The sequence below is a fragment of the Micropterus salmoides genome, unplaced genomic scaffold, assembly GCF_014851395.1.
Source record: "Micropterus salmoides isolate LMB-PRFRI ecotype aquatic unplaced genomic scaffold, ASM1485139v1 Ms_hic_scaffold_23, whole genome shotgun sequence".
In the NCBI taxonomy this organism is placed as follows: Eukaryota; Metazoa; Chordata; class Actinopteri; order Centrarchiformes; family Centrarchidae; genus Micropterus; species Micropterus salmoides.
This window is the reverse complement of record NW_024041484.1, coordinates 6,562,350-6,584,175: the sequence shown is the minus strand read 5'-3', so window position 1 is coordinate 6,584,175 and position 21,826 is coordinate 6,562,350. Positions and strand designations below refer to the sequence as shown.

The 21,826-nt window shown below is 41.1% G+C and overlaps 1 protein-coding gene and 1 pseudogene across 1 annotated transcript in view; one reads left to right on the top strand and one right to left on the bottom strand.

The window, feature by feature from the left end:
* The window catches only part of LOC119918523 (receptor-type tyrosine-protein phosphatase zeta-like), a 28,551-nt gene extending 12,137 nt beyond the window's left edge, over nt 1-16,414 (top strand). Inside the window, 21 exon segments of the mRNA XM_038739300.1 lie at nt 230-709; nt 937-1,120; nt 2,041-2,268; nt 3,191-4,906; nt 5,180-5,321; nt 6,459-6,550; nt 7,769-7,854; nt 9,840-9,936; nt 10,027-10,109; nt 10,293-10,427; nt 11,141-11,272; nt 11,430-11,600; nt 11,687-11,821; nt 11,909-12,055; nt 12,211-12,304; nt 12,600-12,673; nt 12,804-12,932; nt 13,018-13,170; nt 13,289-13,431; nt 13,516-13,651; nt 13,801-16,414. Of these exon segments, the coding sequence (XP_038595228.1) occupies nt 230-709; nt 937-1,120; nt 2,041-2,268; nt 3,191-4,906; nt 5,180-5,321; nt 6,459-6,550; nt 7,769-7,854; nt 9,840-9,936; nt 10,027-10,109; nt 10,293-10,427; nt 11,141-11,272; nt 11,430-11,600; nt 11,687-11,821; nt 11,909-12,055; nt 12,211-12,304; nt 12,600-12,673; nt 12,804-12,932; nt 13,018-13,170; nt 13,289-13,431; nt 13,516-13,651; nt 13,801-13,944 (4,701 nt within the window). The 3' untranslated portion in view covers nt 13,945-16,414.
* Nucleotides 16,415-16,771: 357 nt separating this feature from the next.
* LOC119918522 overlaps nt 16,772-21,826 on the bottom strand; it is a 13,551-nt pseudogene continuing 8,496 nt past the window's right edge.

The following is a 21,826-nucleotide window of genomic DNA, read 5'->3' as shown; positions in this document are numbered from 1 at the left end:
CTCATATCTTTATTATCTGTTCATTTGAATGTTGACGAAGAACAAAATAATTGAACCACTACTGTGCCTTTTGTACAATATTAATCTTCACACATTCAAGGAAAAAGCAGCAATAGTGTAAAAATATGTTTTGTTACTCAGAAAGCCTGTCCCTCATAATCACATACAGTATATAACCAAACATCTCGTGACACAGCTCCACACAGTAGTGCCTTTTTCCTTGTGGTAGGTCTCATCGAAAGCCAGATGGAAGAGGCCAGAGAACCAGAATCAGGTGGATTTGTCTCCAGAGGACCACAGCCCCGTGGAGGAGATCCCAGTGGAGCAGACCAGGGTCTACCAGAACCATCCCCGAGACCAAACCCAAGAAAACCAGAACCTCCTGGTCCAGGTCAGCACCCGTTCAAGCCCGAAAACTCCCTCTGAGTCTGCCGTTCTACAGAAAACTCAACTCAACCAGAATGCCAAAAGGAAACCGGGCCGGAACAGGTCTAAAGCTGAAATGGATCAGAACTGGATTGACGAGGACCGGAGGATGCGAACAGACCGACCATTCACTAAAGCAGGCTTTGATGGCAATGGTGCAATATGGGTAACCGAGGTAACTGAGCAGCCGGGCTTCCTGTTTCCAGTTGCTCGGACAACTACCCTGCCGACAATCCGCCGACAAATCACAGAAGAAGCCTCGTTGTCAGTGTTGCCAAATCAGGTAGTTCACTAAACACATTGGCTCTTTTTCTCAGTGTTTTTGTTCCCTTCATCCTTGAACCCGAAGAAATGTTATACCCAATGTTGAAGCAAACAACGCAAACACAAAATAGAAAGTTGCTTTTATTGTTTTTTTCCCCCACAATAATAGAATAGAATCATCATGTTCTTGTAGTTTCCTTATCTAAGAAACCCAATGTTTTTGTGCACTGCCTCTTCTACTTGCAGTTAAAGAATCATGGTCCACCAGACCAAGCTGGTGAAAGTGGCCTCCCTTCTCCCCAGTCAGACCTCTACAGCCCTCCTGTGGAGGACATCCAAGTTACAGACATCTTCTATGAAGACACAGTCTACAACTCTCCACTAGAAACCACCACCTCTGCTGAAACAGTCTCTGCTGCTGCGTTGCCAGGTCAGATTTGATTGGATGAGCTTCATCTTTTTTCGGCACTGTTGTTTACCAAAAACATCTAGGGTTGGTACTGCTACCGCAGCGCTTCATGCAGGGCCACGGAGGAATTTCAGCTCATAAATATTTAAATGGGTAGTAGCAGAAGACTTTTCATCCCCGGACGCTTGCCAGATTCTGCTCAAATTAACACTAGTATCGACACTGACATGTTTAGGTTTTGTGCTGACGTTTTATACATTCATTTTAAATTGACACCTATCTTGTTTAAATGTCTACATTTTATACATGTTAACAATAAATTATATGAACAGCTACTGCTGCTTAAGTTGAAATCATTACAGGAAATGGATGTTCAATGGCTGTTCACTTTTGATGTGTCTACTTTTGCCTGAAAAGCCCAGAAAAAAAGGCAAGATGGACGATTTAACTAGTATTCACTCTGATTTCTCTGGGATTATTCAGTAAAGGTTTTGTCAGTTTGTCTGTTTAAAATCTTAAAATGACTTAAATTGGTTTTCTTTATTTTTGGACTTATTATTACGTATTGTTTGAAAATGCAGTATTGTGGATCCTGCTTATCTGAATTTGTGGTGTCTTGTTAGCTGATGCGAGCTAAGCATAGTTGTATGCATGACACAATAATAAAAACTTCATTCATTCATTCATATAACATATCATGTGATGTCTCATCACGTCACATGACATCCTACATTACATTGCATCATGGCAAGTTAGATCATCTGTCATTGCATGTCATGTTGTGACATCATAGCATGGCTTGTCATGTGACATGTGGTAATGTCATGCTGGTTCGCGTTTGGTCCTCATGAAAAATCATATCCATGTCAGGTCATGTTGTGCCGTGTCACGACATGGCCTAACATGTCACGTCACGTCATTATGTACATTCTGTCCCACAGGTGATAAAGTGGACTCTGTCCCCCTGCTGTCCTCTGAAGACAGAGATGCCCCTGACAACAAACCTCTACCAGAAACGATTGCCTCAGTTTCGTCCACCCCATCCCCTCTTTGGATCACAGCAAGGGCGGCAACCGCCAGTAACACACTCGCTGAGTCAGTCTACAAGTCATTGACCACCTCCTCTCTTCTCATGGTACTGATGCATACAACCCAGCCCATGTTTAACGGTAAGATGAAACACTCAAGAGCCCCCTTTCTAAAAATATATATCATATACTATAACAAATATAACTTTTACTTCCAGTTAAAAGTGTATTTATTATATGAGGAATTTTACACAGCAGCAGCATGATATAAATAGAAGTATTTTTGTGGTGGGTAGGCAGCTGGACTTAATTGCCTGTCTTCTCTAATAGCCTACTGCTGTTTGGCTAATCACTGCTGTGCTCTGTGATCTCGGTGGCATGTTGTATAGTGGCATGATGTAGACAATGCTGGTGGTGGTGGTAGTATTGAGGATGGTCGAAAAGAATGAGCTGCCTTTGATGATTGGAGGGATAATCAGTGGCAGCATCACTCTCTGAACTGGTTCACAAATTAAATATATGCTTGACTCTTCCTCAAATCTTGCAGCATGTTATAGCTCAAAGGGGGCCCTATTTTATCTACTTGAGTGGACTCAAGCTGAGTGATGAGCATCTACTTTTGGGACTCTTCTTCTTGGTCTGCATTCTTTTCTGTGGCTCAGTGGCACACTCTGGTGGTTGTTTTTTTCCTTCTGTCCTTCTCACAGAATGCAGGGTTCACTTCATCTTGAGGGTGCCTATTCAGTTCATTTTCACCAAGTTGATTTATGACATCTCTTTCATTCAGGAACTCACTAAATAACTTCAAATACCCAGCCGTCTTTTTGCATTATGTGTACGGTGTGGTCATCATGATGACAGACAACTCCTCCTTTGTTAAGTCAAGACTCTGTACTTATGTCTGAACTTTTCAACTTCAGTCAAACTTTCATGTGCATCATATCTTGGAAGTTCAGTTCTTACCTTTTCTTCCATCTTTCCTGGCACGAGAAACACATTTGGAAAGGTGACATTTCAATGCTTGTGGGTTTTTTTCAGACTTTTACTTTGGCTTTTCTTGCAGCAAATACACCCACGTCCAAGGTCGAGGACTCAGCCATCGAACAGTCCTCTGGCTTAATGAACTCTCCCAACACTCATAGTGGAGTGATTGAAAACCCAGTCTCTGTCCCAGAAGGGGAATTCTCTGCTGAAGGAGATTTATCCAGTGTCACACCTCAATCGCTCAAACCTTTTAATGAATACACCAGCAGTTTCCGCCCTTCTCCTGCCCTCCCTGAAGACAAGAGGAGTGGCTTTATTTTTAATCAGAACGACAAGTCCCCTGAAGAGTACTCTATTGTCCCTCTACAAATGGATTTAGAACGCTCTCAGATCACCACCACTTTGGGTTCTCAGGATCGCTTAATCACTGCATATTCCCTTTCTCTGCTGCCTGATGATGACTCGTGTACCATCAACTTATCAAAAACAAACACAGTTGAAGGAAATACCCCAAAAGCTTCTCATAATCAAATTGATGGTAGGATTCAGGATCATCTGAACATCTTGCCAGACCCCAATAATGAAAAGCAAGCCAGGACGGACAGGCATAAATCATCTTTCTTTGATTCTAAAGGTTTGACTTTGCCCCGTCCCTATAATTCAGAGGAATCCAACACAGACAGGGCAGCAGAGGGAAGTGGATCAGGCTATGGCCATTATAGCAACAGGCTCAATCAGGAATTTGATGCAGTCATGACTGACCTCTCTACAATTCCAAATTCAGTTATTAGCTTCAAGGTGGATAATACTGGAAAAAAGAGTAGATCAACAGGAATTAGGATGTATAGTGAAACAGATAATGATCCAGATGGGGCCCGACACAAAAAAAGTAGTAAGAAAGAGTTTGAAACAGCTGCAGAGACAGAAATGGAGGAGAATGAATATGAGCCAAGTGGGGAGGAAGAAGAAAAAATAGATTCAGAAGGAGTCCGCGACTTTAGGAATCAGAGAGTGAGGAAAGTGGATGGTGAAACAGATGAGAGTGCCCAACAGCTCAATAGCACAGAAGGCTGGGACACATTGAAAGAGGAAAAGAAAGAAACTGAGGTTGAGTCTGTAGTAGTAAAGACACTATACTCTCACTCCGGCAGCGGGGATGAAATTGAGTCCAATTTTAGAGTTTTTAGCTCACCTGAGGACGTCAGTGGTTCTGGAGAAGGTGGTGAAGATAGAAAGGGAAAAAGAAAGAAAGTCAGCGATGACAAAGAAGGTATAGCTGTAGGTGGAAAAGAAAGCGATGAGAAAAGTGATGGAAGGGAAGATGGAAGAAGCGATGATCTCCAGCTGTCTGTCAATCAAGATAAGCCTGTGGGAACACTGTTTGGCACCAGTGAAGAAAATGGCAATGGACTTGACGAAGAGGGTCAAAACAGAAGCCCTTTCAGTCAAGTTGTCGGGGGTAACTCTACTTTGGAGGACAAGAAAGAGGGAGATGATGATGGTAAAACAAATGGAGGTCTGGCGAGTGAGGAACCCATCGCAGGAGGTGGTAAAGAGGGTAGTGATGCAGCTGTAATTGGGGAGAGTAATTTGCAGCAGTTCTCAAGTGTGGACAGGTTGTTGTTTGATGCTGCAAGAAATCCCGTCTTGGGGCGTCTTGTCCCTCTGCTCAGACTGACAGATGGCACGGAGGAGCAAACAGAAGGTAAATGTTACTCACTGCTCAGCTTTTCCTCCGCTTTGCAATTTAGTTTTTCCCTCTCACATATATCTTTCCATGCACATAATTTGAAATGCTAACCTAAAGGTTGGTGGCGCTCTTTTGTTTTGTTTATTATGTCATGACAACACTGTTATTGCTGGTGAAAACATAAACCCTTAAAGCTGCAATAATCAATATCCTTAAGAAAGAACAGAGGATGAAAATGACTACGTATAATGTGAAAGGGATTAATCATAGTGGCAAACCCACAGAAATATGACCCAGTTCCCCTCAGCTTTATGAAGCATTTTAGCGTCTCTCAGCTCATAGTTTTGGTTTCTTTCTTTGCCTCTCCTCTCTCAGAAGGCAGCAACAGCAGCCACGAGTCTCGGGTCGGGCTGGTCGGAGGTGTGGAGAGGGAGAAGAGGACAGTTGTTCCGCTGGCTGTTGTCTCCACTCTCACCATCCTCTGTCTGCTGGTTCTAGTGGGCATACTCATCTACTGGAGGTACACACACACACACACACACACACACACACACACACACACACACACACACAATGTCAATTTCTACCTGCACTGTAAAAATGATCAAGGTAGTTCAGTTGTTGCCTTAAAAATGTGAAAGAAAAGAAAAGCTTAGTTTCAACTCATGATGTTATGTTAAGCAATTTGTTTAATTAAAGATCATTTATTGTTTGAATTTGATACTGTGAGTTAAAACAACTATATACTGTATATTGCATTGTCCATTCTAGGAAACTTTCTTTCTCTTGTCAAAGAAATCTATCTTCCGCGGCTCGCGATGTGCCAGGGCAGTTTGTTGCTGCGTCGAGCAATGAACTGCTTGGTGAGCTCCTGTGCACTCCAAAGAGAAAGCTGAATAGTTGGCAAACACTGCACTAATCACGTCCTTTCTGAACAAGCCTTAAGGCCGCCATCAGAAACCCTTTCCACTTGCGGCACTAGTTTTGTTTTACCACAAAAGGGTCTATATTTTGGATGGAATTTGAATATATGACGTATCTGCAGTGTATAATTAGCAGGGATGAGCGAGTACAAACAACAAATTCAACAAATGACATTTTTCTGTATCCGTACTTGGAATGGGCGGGGCTTAGCCTAGAAGTGGGCAGGACTAACTGGAAGTTATTTAAGCCTGAAATTGGTGTGGGTTAATCAGAAGTTTCTTTACATATTACAAAACTATTTACAGAACAGCCATAGTACTCGTACTAAAAAGTATCTGTACGGGATACTCGTTTCAAGCGAGTACTCTCTCAACCGTAATAATTAGTTGATTATGTGTATGTTTCTCTCAAACTCAAATGTTGCAGCAACTAGGCAGTTTTTTTCTCTTGCTCCCATCCTCGCACACTCGCCTTTTTCTTACATTTTACAACTGATAACTTACATACGCAGGTTCAATCAACACGACAAAAGTCTCAAATAGTCAACACAATGAATTAATGCAAGTTTAACTTTCTAAAACTCATATAGTGAGTCCAAAATCCAAAACTTGCTCGAGCTATTTGTGTTAAAAAGAAGAAGTAAGTTGAAATAACTAATGGGTCTATAATGTTTTACAGTGTGGAGCATTTTCACCTGTGTACCTCACAGTTTCTTTATTTGTTTGTGTTACAGAAACTGTTTCCAGGTGGCAAATTTCTACCCAGATGACAGTGCATCACCTAAAGTCATATCTGCTCCATCTACACCCTTGCTGCTGGCTTCAGGTAACACACACACACTCACAAACACACACACACACATTCATAAAACATTATTACATAAACATGGTGATATCAAACAGTACTGGGCTGAAAATGTTAAGCAAACATTCACCCTTTGGTTTCCAGTGTTGGGCAGTAACGCGTTACTATAATAATATGACTTCTCCCAGTAACTAAGTAGTGTAACTAATTACTTTTCTAAAAGGGTAATATTATTACTAGTTACTAAGGCAAGTAACGCTGCGTTACACGTTACTGAACGCACCATCCTTGATGTGAATCCACGACTGTGCGACAGCTCAGCTGGACCGGACTTTGTTGTTCATGGCCGCTGAAAGCCAAAACTAAAGGAAGAATGTAGAACAAGGGAGAGAGGCGTTCTATCCACAGCTGTAAGAAGCTACTGCCATTATTATGTCACAGTCTAAGATGCAAAGAACATTGTTGTCTGGTGTAAGCTTTCAACCGGAAACATTTCTACATCTGATTTATTGAAGCATCAGCTGAAGCAACACAGCAACGTGAAACTTACAGGAAGAAACTTTGGCAGCTGCTGTCACTGATGCTGGACTTGTCAGGAGAGAGTGGCATTTACATAACATTTTGTAACAACTGAATACTGCTCTTATAAATAGGCTACATGTGCAGTAAAACAGCTGTTTAAAAGTCGGGATTTACGTGCTTTATTTTTTATTTCAGCCGGTGTCGTGAAGAAACGTTAGGCCTAGGCTATATGCTTTGTAAAAACCACAGTCCTTGCTTCTGTTATGAATATGATGTTAGTTAAAAAATCGGGGGAGACTTCTTTGTTTGGGGGGGAAGGGGGTGGTAGGGAAAGCAGTGTTTGCCATAATCAGCCTATAATTTGGATAATTATCAATGCGGACGGCCATATTGATTTCCCAAGTTTTTACTAGGCGTATTTAAAATAATTTTTTATTAAGGAGCTGTATTGAGGAGCGCATACTCGTGCAGCACCTCCTGGCTCGCTCCCTCTTTCTCTCTCTCTCTCTCTCTCTCTCTCTCTCTCTCTCTCTCTCTCTCTCGTGAACACCGCTGCACAAACCTGTCCAACGTTGTCTTTCTGTGGGAAAAACTGGAAAGTAATATAGTAACGTAACTAGTTACTTTTATCAATCAGTAATAAGTAAAGTAATAATATTACTTTTTTAAGAACTAGTAATATTTTCGGAGTAACTTACCCAACACTGTTGGTTTCAGACGGTCACGAGCCACTAACAGTGAAGCAGTTTGTGAGGCACGTCATGGAGCTGCACACCACCAACACCTTCTCCAAGGAGTTTGAGGTGCGTGGGATGTTCTAAATTAGAGTTTGTGAGTTGAACAAAATGTCTGTGGACTTCATGAGTGGAACAAATAGTTTATAGCGGTTGGAACATATAGAGCCACAAGAAAAATAACCCTCAGAATTTGCTTGCAAAGGTTGAACCAGCATAAAATAACTCTTAGTGTTCATTTAGTTTTGGTTCATGTGTATAAGTAGACGGTACCTCATTCGTCATAGCTCCTTAATGCTCTTCCATATCTCTATTAACATCATGTTCTTTAAGAATTGCAATTTAGCACAGTGGTAATGTTTACTGGTAACTACAATGCACAACATGATGTGGAAGGGTGTTTGGTACTAACCATGGCAGTGCTGCTTGATTCTCCAAATTCAAATACGCAATCCCATCAAGCTAAAACTACCTGTCGCAAGCTTTCAGACTGGTCAAACCTTCATCTCTGTTTGAGGAGTGTCTTGTGGAGTATTAACATATCTTACTGTTAGGCATTTTAGAATAGCTTGTGGGTTAAATTGAACAATAGGTACATCTGCATGACATGAGTCACCTCTGTTTCCTAGCATGAACCTCCTGAGTAACACACAGAGATAGGATTAATTGCAGCAAACATCTCCCATGTACAAATTTGTGTTTTCCCCCATTTTGTTGCTTTGTTTTTGCCTTTTCTATAGCTGCAGCAACAAGCCTATATTTTACATTAATCTAATTTATATATATTTTTTAAAAACAGGTGAAACTGAAGGAGCAGATCACAGCCTTAATTTGTAGATACACGCAAGCGTTTTAGGTCATTCCTTAATATGTCACAGTGTAGAATAATAGGACTTGGCTAACTTGGATGGAAGCTAAAAGTCCACAGCTCAGTTGGGAATGTCAGTGTATTTCCCACTTAACACTGCCTCTCAGTGTGTATCTGAACCCCATATTCCTGTACCTGCACTGACGCCCTGTCTGTCTGTCTGTCTGTCTGTCTGTCTGTCTGTCTGTCATCTTGCCTCCCCCCCCACCCTCCTTTCACCACCTCCACCAACATCGTCGTGCTTTCTGCATCCCCACTACCCTCCATTAGATTGTCAAAGAATCCTATGAGGTAAGACACCTACAGTCTCAGCCCTCTCTATTTGCAGAGGTGTTACTTTCTTTTCCTTTTTCCTCAACTCTAGAAAAGTTTTGTCTAAAATGAAAGCCGCCCAGTAGTCCATTTGTGTACTGTCTCATCTGTTTTCAGATGTGATATGATATGTGAACTTATAATAAAGTTTATTTTTTCTTTGCCAGTAATGGATAGGCATTTTGTTATATGTGTGCAAATGAGAGTTTTAGTTATTAAGAACTGCCTGAGGCAGTGCTGCTGTTCTCTGCTTCTTCAGATTTCAGTTTGTATCGGAAGCTGACTACAGATATATTTTTAAAGCGAGATGGAGCCTTCTAAGTGGCATTTTACATATTTTGTTAATCCATATTTGACATTCTATTATTACATATTTATAATAATTTATGACAATGAAATCCCACCATCCTGGTGCAACTACCTTTCTAATAATTCTGCTTTTGTGAGACTGTTGTCCCACATCTTACTGAATATGAGGCTTTCAAAGAGGTCACACAGTAGCATCAGTCTTCTTCATAAAACAGCCTTAGCACATGTGTGCACTTACTGAACCAAAGGTTAATGTAACAATGTATTTTTTTCTCCACATCAAAACTTTTTCTTAATTCTAGTTCATTCCACTTCATTCAGAAGCTGCTTATTGACTTGTTGCTTTGTCTTCACTGTAGACATTTAACCATTGTATGGTAATATTATAGAGAGCCACAGACTAATAAAAGATACAAATGAAAACCTACTTGTCCAGAAGAAAAATTCACATTTCATGTTAACTGTGTTAACCGGAGTGCCTGCAGTGCTGCCGCACTAAATAGCAGTTTTAGTTTACTTTGAGCAACTAACCCAAATCTTCTTTGTGTTTTCTATTGTTTTTCAGGAGGTGCAGGCGTGCACAGTGGACATGGGCATCACTACCGACAGCTCCAATCACCCAGACAACAAAAGCAAGAACAGATACATCAACATATTGGCCTGTACGTCTTTGTGAAGGATCACTGTTCAAAATTTATATGTAGTTGTTAAAAACAGCAGTAACAAAACTGGTGAACCTTTTCCTCTCCCAGACGACCACAGTAGAGTCAAGCTCTCCAGCAGTTTGGACAGAGATGGGAAATGTGGGGACTACATCAATGCCAACTTTGTGGATGTAAGTATGTTTTTGTCAGCCTCGGGTGTTAATAAGTAGACTGGCACAGCGGTGAAGACCAAACCACCTCAGCTGTTTCCAAGTCAAATCAAAACCAGAAACACGTTGTGTGTTAGGTGGGTCTTGTCTGCCGTTGTTAGAAATGCACTGTACATTGTGACTAAATAGTGGTTTCCTCTGCAGGGTTATGAGAGAACAAGGGCTTATATCGCAGCTCAAGGGCCTCTCAGAGCGGGCAGGGAAGACTTCTGGAGGATGATCTGGCAGCAGAATGTTGGAGTTATTGTCATGATCACCAACCTCAAGGAGAAAGGACGGGTAGGAGGTCACGCTGCTCCTGCATCAACCACAAGTCTTGCACAAACACCAGCTTCTCCATTGAGATCAGCAACATTTCATCTGATGTTATACATATACCTGGCAATTTGCATATTGATTGTTCTTTTCATCATCACATGTAGGTGTCAAGCTTGAGTTTCCTAATCTTGTGGTGCTTGTAGAGTTTGGACGTCTTGTTTTCTTGAGGTTTAATGCCTTCTACCTTCATGTTATCTAAAACAAGATGCTGAAATGTACTTTAAAGTGAATGTTATCTCCATGAAGAGTCAATGCTGTCTGATCTATCAGTGGCAGCAAGCAAGCAGGAAGTGTCAGTTTTAGAATTACATTGTTTGGATAGAAGACTGCATCAAAACTAATTGTAGAGATCTGCCTACAAGCATTTGTCAAGCTGATATTAGAAACTGATTCTGTGGCCACTTTATAAAGTTGACAAGGCGAACGTGTTGGCAGACAGCAGCTTATTTGCACATCCAGCAAACACAGAGCAACCCTAGCACTCAGTTGGAGCTGTATACTATTTCTTGTAAATTCTAACATGCTGAAAAGAGTATAAATATATAATTTTTCCTTACAACTCAGGGGCAAAAGGACCTCTGGCACAGCTACCATCTGTACAAACTTGTTCGTTGTTCTCTCACACATCTCTATCGGTTATCTTATCTTGTTTTATCTTCGTCATCTCTCTACAGACAAAATGTGACCAGTACTGGCCAGAGGAGAACCAGGAGGAATACGGTCCATACCAGGTGACCCTGAAAAGTAGCAAGACCCTCGCTTACTACACACTGCGGACGTTCACTGTCAGAGATACCACATATAAGGTACTTCACACGCACTCTCCCTCTCTCTCTGTACACCAACAAACAAAGTGAGTTTGGGGTTCTATTCCAACTAGCTCTAAAAAATTAAAAACACTGGCTTTGTAAAACTCTTCAGATAAATGTATCCACACACATAACACCCTTTCTTGTCCTCCAGACATCTCAGAGGAAGGTTGAACACACAGTCCTCCATTACCACTACACCCAGTGGCCAGACATGGGCGTCCCAGAATACACTCTGCCTGTCCTGTCCTTCATCAGAGCATCCTCCCGGGCACGGACACAGGAGATGGGACCTGTACTGGTACACTGCAGGTAGACTCTGTGTGTGTGTGTGTGTGTGTGTGTGTGAGAGCTATTATTTCAGATATACCATGTACTGAATATGTTTTTGACATGTGATCTGTGGCACAGTGCCGGGTAGGAAGAACAGGAACCTACATAGTGATAGACAGCATGCTGCAGCAGATCCAGGATCAGGGGACGGTGAACGTTCTTGGTTTCCTAAAACATGTCCGGACGCAGAGGAACTTCCTGGTTCAGACGGAGGTAAGTAGACTGACAAAAAGACGCACACGTACACACCGACAGTGGTGTCCTCAATGTTAGAACAAACTGTTTCTCCTTCTGGTGTAGGAGCAGTACGTGTTTATCCATGATGCTCTGGTGGAGGCCATTTTGAGCCGCGACACCTCGGTGACATCGGACCTCCTCCACACTTACGTGTCTGACCTCCTGACCCCCGGGGCGTCAGGCAGGACACGCATGGACAAACAGTTCAAGGTATTGCATGTTGCCATTTTCCCCCCGTGCTTTGTAAACCTATATTTTGTTCTCTCATTTGACCTTTCAGGCATTCAGCCAACACTCAAATTTTTATCATGCAGTGTACCCACTGAATGTTGCAAATGTAATCGACTGTTTTTGTTGGGTTTCAGTTGATCAGCCAGCGCCAGGCGAAGCACGCAGACTACAGCACTGCCCTGAGAGACGGCAATGCTGAGAGGAACAGAGCCAGAGCTCTGATGCCTGGTAAGCAGGCCTGGTTTACTAACTGCTTTGGGTCCCCAAACCCACAGAGAGCCCCCCAAAGTTCCCTGTGTGTCAATTTGTTTGTGGCAATTTATTGAATTGTAACTTTGTTTGGGGATATGCAGCTACTGAAGCACAACATCAGCTGACATGATGAGGGCCTGCTTTACAGTAGAACCTGAGTAGAAATCTACTTCATTCATTACAGCTGATATAGAGTTTACATTTTACATTTTCTCTGTTCTCTTTTTTCAGGTGTCATATTGCTGACTCATGTCTTTGTGTTTTTGTACAGTGGAAAGATCAAGAGTCTGTCTGACCGCTTCAGAAACAAATGTCACAGGGTACATCAATGCCTCCTACGTCATGGTAAGACATCTGGAAGTATATATATATATATATTTTTTTACTGTTTTATTTATTAAAGGACACTTTAGCTTTTCTTTAATGCATCAGCAAAACATTTGCTAGAAGTTTTATGCTGCTCGTGTATTCACAGGGATATCACCACAGTAAGGAGTTTATAGTGAGCCAGACTCCTCTGAGCAGCACGGTGGCAGATTTCTGGAGAATGATCTGGGAACACAACACACACACTGTAGTCCGTCTGCCAGACACACACTTTCAGGTATAACGGACACACAGACACACACACACACACATACGTACTTTTAAACACACACTCTCACATGTTTTTCTGTTTTCATTTTCAGAGTGAAGAGGGGGAGTCTTATGTTTACTGGCCCAGTAAAGACCAGCCAATGAGCTTTGAGGGGTTCACTGTCTCGTACTCGGGGGAGGAGCATGTCTGTCTTTCCAATGACGAGAGACTTTTAGTGCAGGACTTCACATTGGAGTCTCCACTGGTAACACACACATACTCACACATAGTATACTGCATGTTGTACTGTGTATATATACTATATATATGTATATATACATATACACATAGATAAACAATCTTAACCTCTCCTTTCTGTCTAGAACAATTATGTTTTGGAGGTGTGTCAGTACAGCGCCACCTGCTGGCCCAACCCAGACAGTCCCATCAGGAACAGTTTTGATCTGGTCAACACAGTCAGAGAGCACAGCAGACATTCAGATGGACCTACAGTCATACATGATCCGTGAGTACAACATAGACAGGGTCACTCATTGATTTGACATTTTTGTTACTTTATTTGTAGGGGTAAATCTGTGTCTGTGTGTAGGTTGGGAGGCGCTACATCAGGGCTCTTCTGTGCCCTTACCACCCTTTCCAGTCTGCTAGAGGAGGAGGGAGCTGTAGACGTCTACCAGGTGGCACGAATGACTAACCTCATGAGGCCTGGTGTTTTTAATGATATAGTAAGCACATACACACACACACACAATAATGTAATTGTACCTCAGAAATTTACTAGAAAGACATTCCTCAACATCATTTATAAAGAAAGTAGCTGGTAAGGGGTATTTCTATAATAAAATATCGTTCAGAATGTGTTTTACCCCCACAGGAGCAGTACCAGTATCTGTACCGCGCTGTGCTGAGTCTGGTGAGCAGCCAGGAAGACCAGAGAGCCCTGCAGAGTCCAGAAACCAATGGATCTGTACCACTGGGACAAACTAACATCGCTGAGAGCCTGGAGTCACTCATGTAGACACACACACACACACACACACACACACACACACACACACACACACACACACACACACCAGTGTAGACTGAGGTTCTGCCCATCATGTGATGAGAGGATGAACACAATCATTTCTGTGTCTGTGGTTCATAGCTGCGTCCACTGTGCATGCTAATGCTTTAAGGTACACTATGCTCAACAATCATTATTCAAATTACAGAAATAAAACCCAAGAACACAGTATAGTCCAGTAAAACGTCAAGTAATCCAAAACAGCACTTTAGCTGTCTGATACACAGTGACTACATCCGAAGGCTTTTTGCCATTCACAGGTTGCTGTTTTTTATTAAAAAACAGGTGGCCACTAAACAGGACTGGCAGGTTTAGACAAGCCATTTAAATAACCTTGATGTTTCATACTGTCAGTGTTAGCATGCGCAGCAGGCTAAGCTGCAAAATCTGCTGGACACAGAGCGTTTTTCATTTCATGTAAAGTAACCAAACATCTATGATATGACTCATCCTTTGAAAGAGAAAAGGCAACACTTTTTAAAAAGGAGTCCTATTTTGGGGGTAACTAATGGCTGTATTAATGGCTAATAAATCATTTGCAAATACTTTATAGATCAGTTATAATTCTTTAAATAAACTATGTTTGTGTTGCAGAGGTTGCAGTTATTTCTGGAAAAGGACTGCAGAAGAAATGGATCAATATCCATTTAGTAACATCGTATTAAAAACTGCAGACTTGCTGATTAAACCCTTTGTTAATGGCTTGTTAACGTTTTAACTACATACTTTATTAGAAAGTGACTGTTTTTACAGTGTAGAAAGAACAAACACCAGCCAATTGCATTTTTTGGCAACCCAATAACGGATCTATAAAGCATTAGTAAATAATGTATTACCCATTAATAAAGTCATTATTTACAATTGAGAAGTCATTTTATAACCGTTTCTCTGCTTTTCCAACAAGAACCTGCAAACCTTCCAGCTGTGTATCTGTTGCTGGTCAGCCTGGAGCCTAATGCAGCAGAGCGACAGCCAGTAACCTTTTGTTGGCTTTCACTAAAAACTGAATGAAATAAACAAATAAAATTTAAAAAAAAACATCAAAAAAGAAGTTCTACCTAAAATGTAATTGGAAATATTGAGAAATTGGAAAAATAAGATTTTTCAATGTGATAGAAGGAGTGAGCTATTTGATTCCAATAACACATCTACCTTAAATTCATAACTTGTCTATTTCTTTCTTTAACATTTCTTTCTCTTATTTGTCGCTTCTTTCATTTGACCCTTTTTATTGTTACTTTTTGCTTTTTTCATTGCTCATGTAAAACACCTTTCCTCAAAAAAATTTAAATAACTATCAATAAAATGTTAAACTGGCGAAACAAACAAAATTAAAGCAAGATTTATGAAAAATACAGTTGAAAGTAGAAGTAGCTTTCAATGTTAAAAAAAGGGGAAATGATGCAGGAAAAGACATTACCCTAAACCCTTGTTTTTCCTACCTAATATTTTATGCACTGCACATTAACCAGCAGATTGTGGGGCTCAAACTACCGTGTATCCTTATCTAGAGTAATGTTTTGAATAACCAAAATCTCTTAAGGCTTCACTAGTGACAGTAAAATGACTGCGGGTGTTTACTGCTGTTGAATGTCTCTGTTCATGTCCTGTCTGACATCATGGTCTCTGGTACCTTGTGCCTTTTGTAATTCATGTTATTGTACTTTAAACCGCTTTTGATACAACAACTGTGTGACTAATATGCCAAAATAATGACCTGTGACTTTTTTGCATCTTCGCTCGTTACTTTGGTGTGTAAAATCCGAGAGGAGAGGGGAAAAATGGCATTGGGCTCAGATGTAAAAGATGTAATCTAGGATTTAAAATGATATTCCACACAAACACACGCGTGACAGGTGGCTGTAAAAAGTTTGAATCTGTGTGAGTTAACAATGGACTCCAATGATAACGTGTCTTCAGAATATAGAAAAACATATATCAAAACATCTCTAACCACTCCTGCGACAGAATAATCAATCACTATAATCAGCTGTAAGAAAATCATGACATCATTCAGCTGAGACAGTGGTCACATTGTTTAGACAATGACACAAATTGGTGGACTTCTGTTAAACCTTACTGGCACGGACTGAAAATGAGAGCTGAGACTGTGGATCCACGCAGGTCTTCTGCCTCCCTGTGCCACTTGCTGTGACTGTTTTTATTTTTGAGGGAGGGCGTCAGACACGATCAATCAACCTCTCAATCACTTGTAACATTGCAGCTTCTGTCTGTGCCACTGTTCCACTTTGTGCCATTTGTTTAGCTCACGTGGGGATGCAAAATGGCACAAATCGTTTAGAGGCTCCTGCAACTGAACCAGACAGTGATTTGAACCAGATCTAACTGTAATGTGTCTTTCTGTTTAAATATCCCTGAATACATCAAAAGGCCAAATTACTGTATGTTTATACTGTACCTCTATATTTTCTATTTTACTATAAGAAAAAAAGTGATTTTCTAGTCATTTACACATATAACTGTGTGGATTCTATTTGATAATTTTAGCCTGGAAATATTGATCATGTTTATAGTTTTAATGGAATGTTATCTCTTTTATCTTTATGATTACAGTAGCATCTTAATGTCTATACCCGTTTCTCCAGCCATAAACTGGTGCAGTCTGTATATAGCAACATGTTGAAGCAACATGATTTAAGATTTTTTTCAAACCTTGTGTATGATTTAAATAATTAAAATAAAATGTTCTACTCTCAAACGTTTCCCTTACTTTTCTTAAACAGTCTCAAACATTCAAAGACACAGGACAAATAGGTTTATTGAGTTATCATGCTTTTATTCATACTATAATACACTATATTGCATTGTCTCCCCTGATCGACCTGTACATGACATGATGGTAACGATACACAAAAGATAAATAATCAATGCACAACCATGAACGGTTACCAAAGATTAAGTCAAAACCAAAAATATAGATTTCTATAGAATCACATTAATATTTGCCATACACATTATACTGTAGCAGTCACATAAGATAAAGTGTATATAGTGCGTTAAGAATAAACCTCGTTACGCAGTGAGATTATTAGTTAATTTTTTTTTACTGTTTCTGTAAACATGTCAAGTTTCTCAAGCATTTAAACCCTAAGCAGATCCCCATCCTGCCGTTCTCTCTGCATCGATATAACTCTGTGAAGGTAAGTACAAGCGCATTCATTCAATCACTTGCTTCTAAAGCCTCACACACCTGGGCTCCCACACCCCTGTCAGTTTCCTAATGATGTTTGTTATGTTTGCAGTGGGTGTGTTTACATGCGCTCTGTACTGGAGTTAATATCACATTACATAGGCTGGGTTTTTATTTAGGATATTTACACAATTTATTGTGTCCTATGTGCCCTAATCTGTCTCTTCCCATCCTATCTGTCAAAAATAGGTTAGTTTTACGAGTGTCTGCCTTATGGAGGCTAGAAATGGTTTTATAATCTTTTCCTGCTTTTGAAATAAAGTAAAGCCATCAAAACACACGAGGGGAGATAAACCACAGGGGTGGGGCCAAACAACTACAGTTGTATATGATTTTATAGAGGAACAAGACAAACACTGAAAATCTCATTTATAATTTGTGGAAGCTAACTTTCTCCGGAAACTTCTTGAGTAACATGAACCCTCATCAACCCTCACCAGTAATGTTTCTTTGATTATACACACACATATTGTACTTGATAAGACACAAGGAATCCTATTATGGCACATTAAAATGTTAGAATCAAAAGCAAATACATATGAATTCCTACACTGAGTATCTTTTCAGTTGCCCCCTACAACTGCTGGGGTTCCAGTGTCTTGCTAAAGAACACTTCAGCAGTGTAGATGATGGCAGACAAATCCAAATCAAGTCCTTGTGTCAGTCTTCAGTAACATACGCTACGCAATTTTATATCCTTTGTGAAATACGTATTAATCACAGTAAATTCTCAAATGAAAGCAAAAAAAACAAAAGACCAAGGAAAAATGCTATTACTACAATGGCTGTCAGAAAATTTAGCTTAATAAAACCACAGCATTAATTCCATCAGCACAATGTGTATTTCATTGTGCTTCCTCAAGCAACTGTCGGGGAAACTCATCACTTAGCTCACTCAAAATAAAAGCTATCCAGAGTGAAGTGAAGGGAGTGTGTCTCCTGAACTGCTGGAAATGCTTCGAATGTTTAGATATAAAGGCCTCTCACTAAAAAAATTTGGTTAAAAAGTTGAGGTAAATAAAACCTCCGGGCCACTACTTGTGAATTTATGGTCTACATTTGTTTAGTAACTAATTATTACATGATAAATGACACAAAAGCAAAGTTAAATATATAGTCTTGTGCAAATGCAAGTAATACAGGCAAGAAAATACTTTGTATATATCTTTACATATATCACTTTGGGAAAATAGCTACATTCTCTACCTAAAATGCTACAGCACCACAACCTCCACCTGTTTCAAGCATATGAAGAGAAACTGAAAATAATCTGAATCTCGCTCTCTCTCTTTTGTTTTGTCATATTCCTGTAAAATCAGTCATGAAGATGAACTCCAGTCATAGATAAAACCCAGCTGATCTGCTTTATAATTTAGTTTGGAAAGAGCGTCCTCTCAGGAGGGAGACGTGGCGGTGCTCTGTAGCGTTAAAATGTGGTGTTCTATTAACAGGTAGTGATTTATACCACTTTAAAATGTTACATCCAGCCCCTTCCATAAGCGAGAGAAAGGGAAGTGACTTGTTTTAAAGCAGCTCAAACTGTCTACAAAAAGTAGACGCTACTGCTATTTTGTTAACAAAATATAATGAAGCATATTATTACACATCATAACTCCATAACCCTGTGTACTCCGACAGGCTGTGCTCATTGTTCCCTCTTCTTGTCTGCAGCCCTAATTTCCCTGACAACCCTGTTGGACACAGAGGAGAAATTAGACTTTAGAATTCAGCTGTGTTGTGTGTGTGTGTGTGTGTGCGCGCCCTTACAGAGTTGGCTCGTTTGCGTTTCCAGCAGTCTGGGTTGAGTCTTTTCTGTTCGTCTGCGAGGGCTTTGGCCTGCACCGTGAACACCCGCCGCTCCTCACTTCGCATTTTCTTCCACCGCTCACCAAGGAGGACGCTGATCGCTCTGAAACACACACACACATTACCTTCGAATCAACATTTGAAACGCCGCTGCTTCACAACACACATTTAGACACAGAGCACGCCCACCTGTTGTCCTTGCCTGGGTACATCTGTGTGTACTCCACCCTGAACTTCTTGGCGAACAGCATGAAGGCGTTCATTGGCCGCTTGCACTTGATTGGCGTGGCGTTGCTGCTTCCTGCTGTGCTGGCATGCTGGCTTTTGGTTGGCTTTTGGCGAGGAGAGTGGGAGGGGCCTGGACTGTGGTCGTCTGCAGGTTTAAACAGATCCACAGTTGACAGGTTTGTTTTCTTCCTCTTTTCTGAAACACATCCTTAACCTTGCCTGAGTGTTATTGATGTATTTTGCAAACCGAACGCTGGCTGGTCTTAATGTTTCTGCTTATTCACACAGTCGGCTCTCTTAAAATTTAGAAGATTTGAAGAACAGCACCTTGTAATTGTCTCTGTCTGGAGAAACTGCTTCCCCGCTGGACCTGGAGGCACGCGCTGTCTGGCCATACTGCTCAACACGTAAACCGCAGAGGAGTCCAGAGGAGTGAAATCGTAACTGAGGAGGACAGACATAACAAAAGGCTTTTCTATTTGCTGATGGGCTTTCTGTTGCTTTAGGTTTAGGACAGCACTCAGCATTAATATTAAATCATTTTCAGTTAAAAATATGTGGATATTTACAAGTTGCAAAGTTTAATGGAGCATTATACTGTAAGCGCCTATTTTACCTCCTGAATGTGTCAAAGACCAGTGAGTCGTCGGTGTGTTTGGCATCTCTGTGCCCTGGAGGAAGGCACACACCTCCCACCTCCATTTCATAGCACGGTATTCCATGATGCACCACGGTCAAGCTCGGATAAAATGACGACCACCCTAACGGAAAGTAAGACTGAGTGTAAAGAAGTCAGTTTCATGTTTTTCACAGTTAGTGTTTTCTCAGTATCGCCCCTACCTTTGTTTTGACGTAGAAGGGGTGATCAAGTTGGCACCGGGCGGTCATGGGGGCATGTCCGAATGCCCCGGGGTCGAAGGTCAGCTGTAGGACAGCGTGGCCAGACAGCACGATCTCGAATGCTCCACCAGCTGCAGACCCTCAGAGCCATAACTCTGCAAAAGAGCAATCAGTGTTTTTACTAATATGTACGGTTACTTTATTTTGGTGGATCGTTGCTCATTTTTGCACACAGACTATATATTTTCATTCTCCACCATTGGCAGAAAAATGACGTGCCTTCTACTCAAATGTTACAGATTGCAGCTGTTAAAAATACATTAACACTGAACTGAACAGAGTCCACATAGCACTAAAGAAGGAAAATCAAATCAATAAGTCTAAGTGAAGCCACAAGCTTCTTGCACTGTACCATTACATCACCAGAGTCTTCCTCAGCAGAGTCCAGGTCCTCCACGTCCTGCCATTCCACATTAGAGCCACTGTGGAAACGCAGATGAGTGCCTGATGACAGAGAAGAGCTGCTCTGAGATAAAAATAATGGCCTCAAATTAAATCTCACAGAGAAGCCTTCTGATTGATTCACCTAGTCACACTCAGCGTGTGCATGTGTCTACCTTTGAGAAAACAGTGCCAGGCGGTGGGTGGCCAGGAGACGCTCCCATGTCTTCATCTGACAGAGAGGATCTGGTCGACACTGCAGAGCCACATTCGCTGCTCTTCTGTGGAAGCATGAGCGGTAGCATTATATCATACTCAACATTATATTATGAAAACAGCTGCCCATAGAGCCAAGAGCTGTATGTTTGCACTCTAAACAAACACTGCAGCAGCTCATAGCTTTCTCTGGCACATGGCTTGGAGGTTCGTTTTGGTATGTAAAAGACAATAAATGACACTCAAATTTAAAAAAAGGAGTTCAAAACTCTTTTGAATTGATCTTCAGATACCATGTTCACATGAGTGACAGTGAGTGATGATAAAGCAAAGAGTGGAAGCAGGTAAACATGAGCTCTACCCTGCTGCGCCGACACTCCCGGCCATGACCTCTGGGGGGCGACAAGGTGCTGCTGGAGAGAGGAGGAGGAGGAAGCCGAGCGTAGGAATGTAGATTACTGCTGGCGCTGGAGAGGCAGACCGAAGAGGAGCTGGAAATGACACAGGATTGTAAGTGGCTCCTACTGCCAACAACACAGACAATCCCCTAACTTGTAGAAGCAAATGTAGGACAGAATGATACTTTTGTAGGTCAATATGGCACAAGTGGTGTTACTGTAAAATTAAAGCTTACAGAATATCTTAATTTCCTTAATGTTCATGTTGGTGTTGTGTCAGACAGTCACTTTGGTGCAGCGCTGCATTTTATGTTGTTCTTGTGAATATGATTCTAATTTGGTATGCTTAAAAGCAAGGTCATAGCTACCACTGAGAAGGTCATCTCCCTCAGTATTGTCTCAGGAACTTTCAGGTTTTTAACAGTCTGAGGATTAGTTTACATTCTGCAATTACATACAAATGGCATATTTTAAGCCTTATTCTGAGTCTAAATTCTTACATTTGACTGTCATAGGCCCAAAACATTGTGTAGCAATAAAGCTTTTATTACTTCACCAGAATGACATTCCTGTCATTGGGCCAGGATTTCAAACTGCATCGTGAAACTGAGTTGTGCAGAAAGATAAGAACTTACAGAACATAAATTATAATAACAGTTAAATTCATTTAGAATATGTGGGAAAAGAAAAA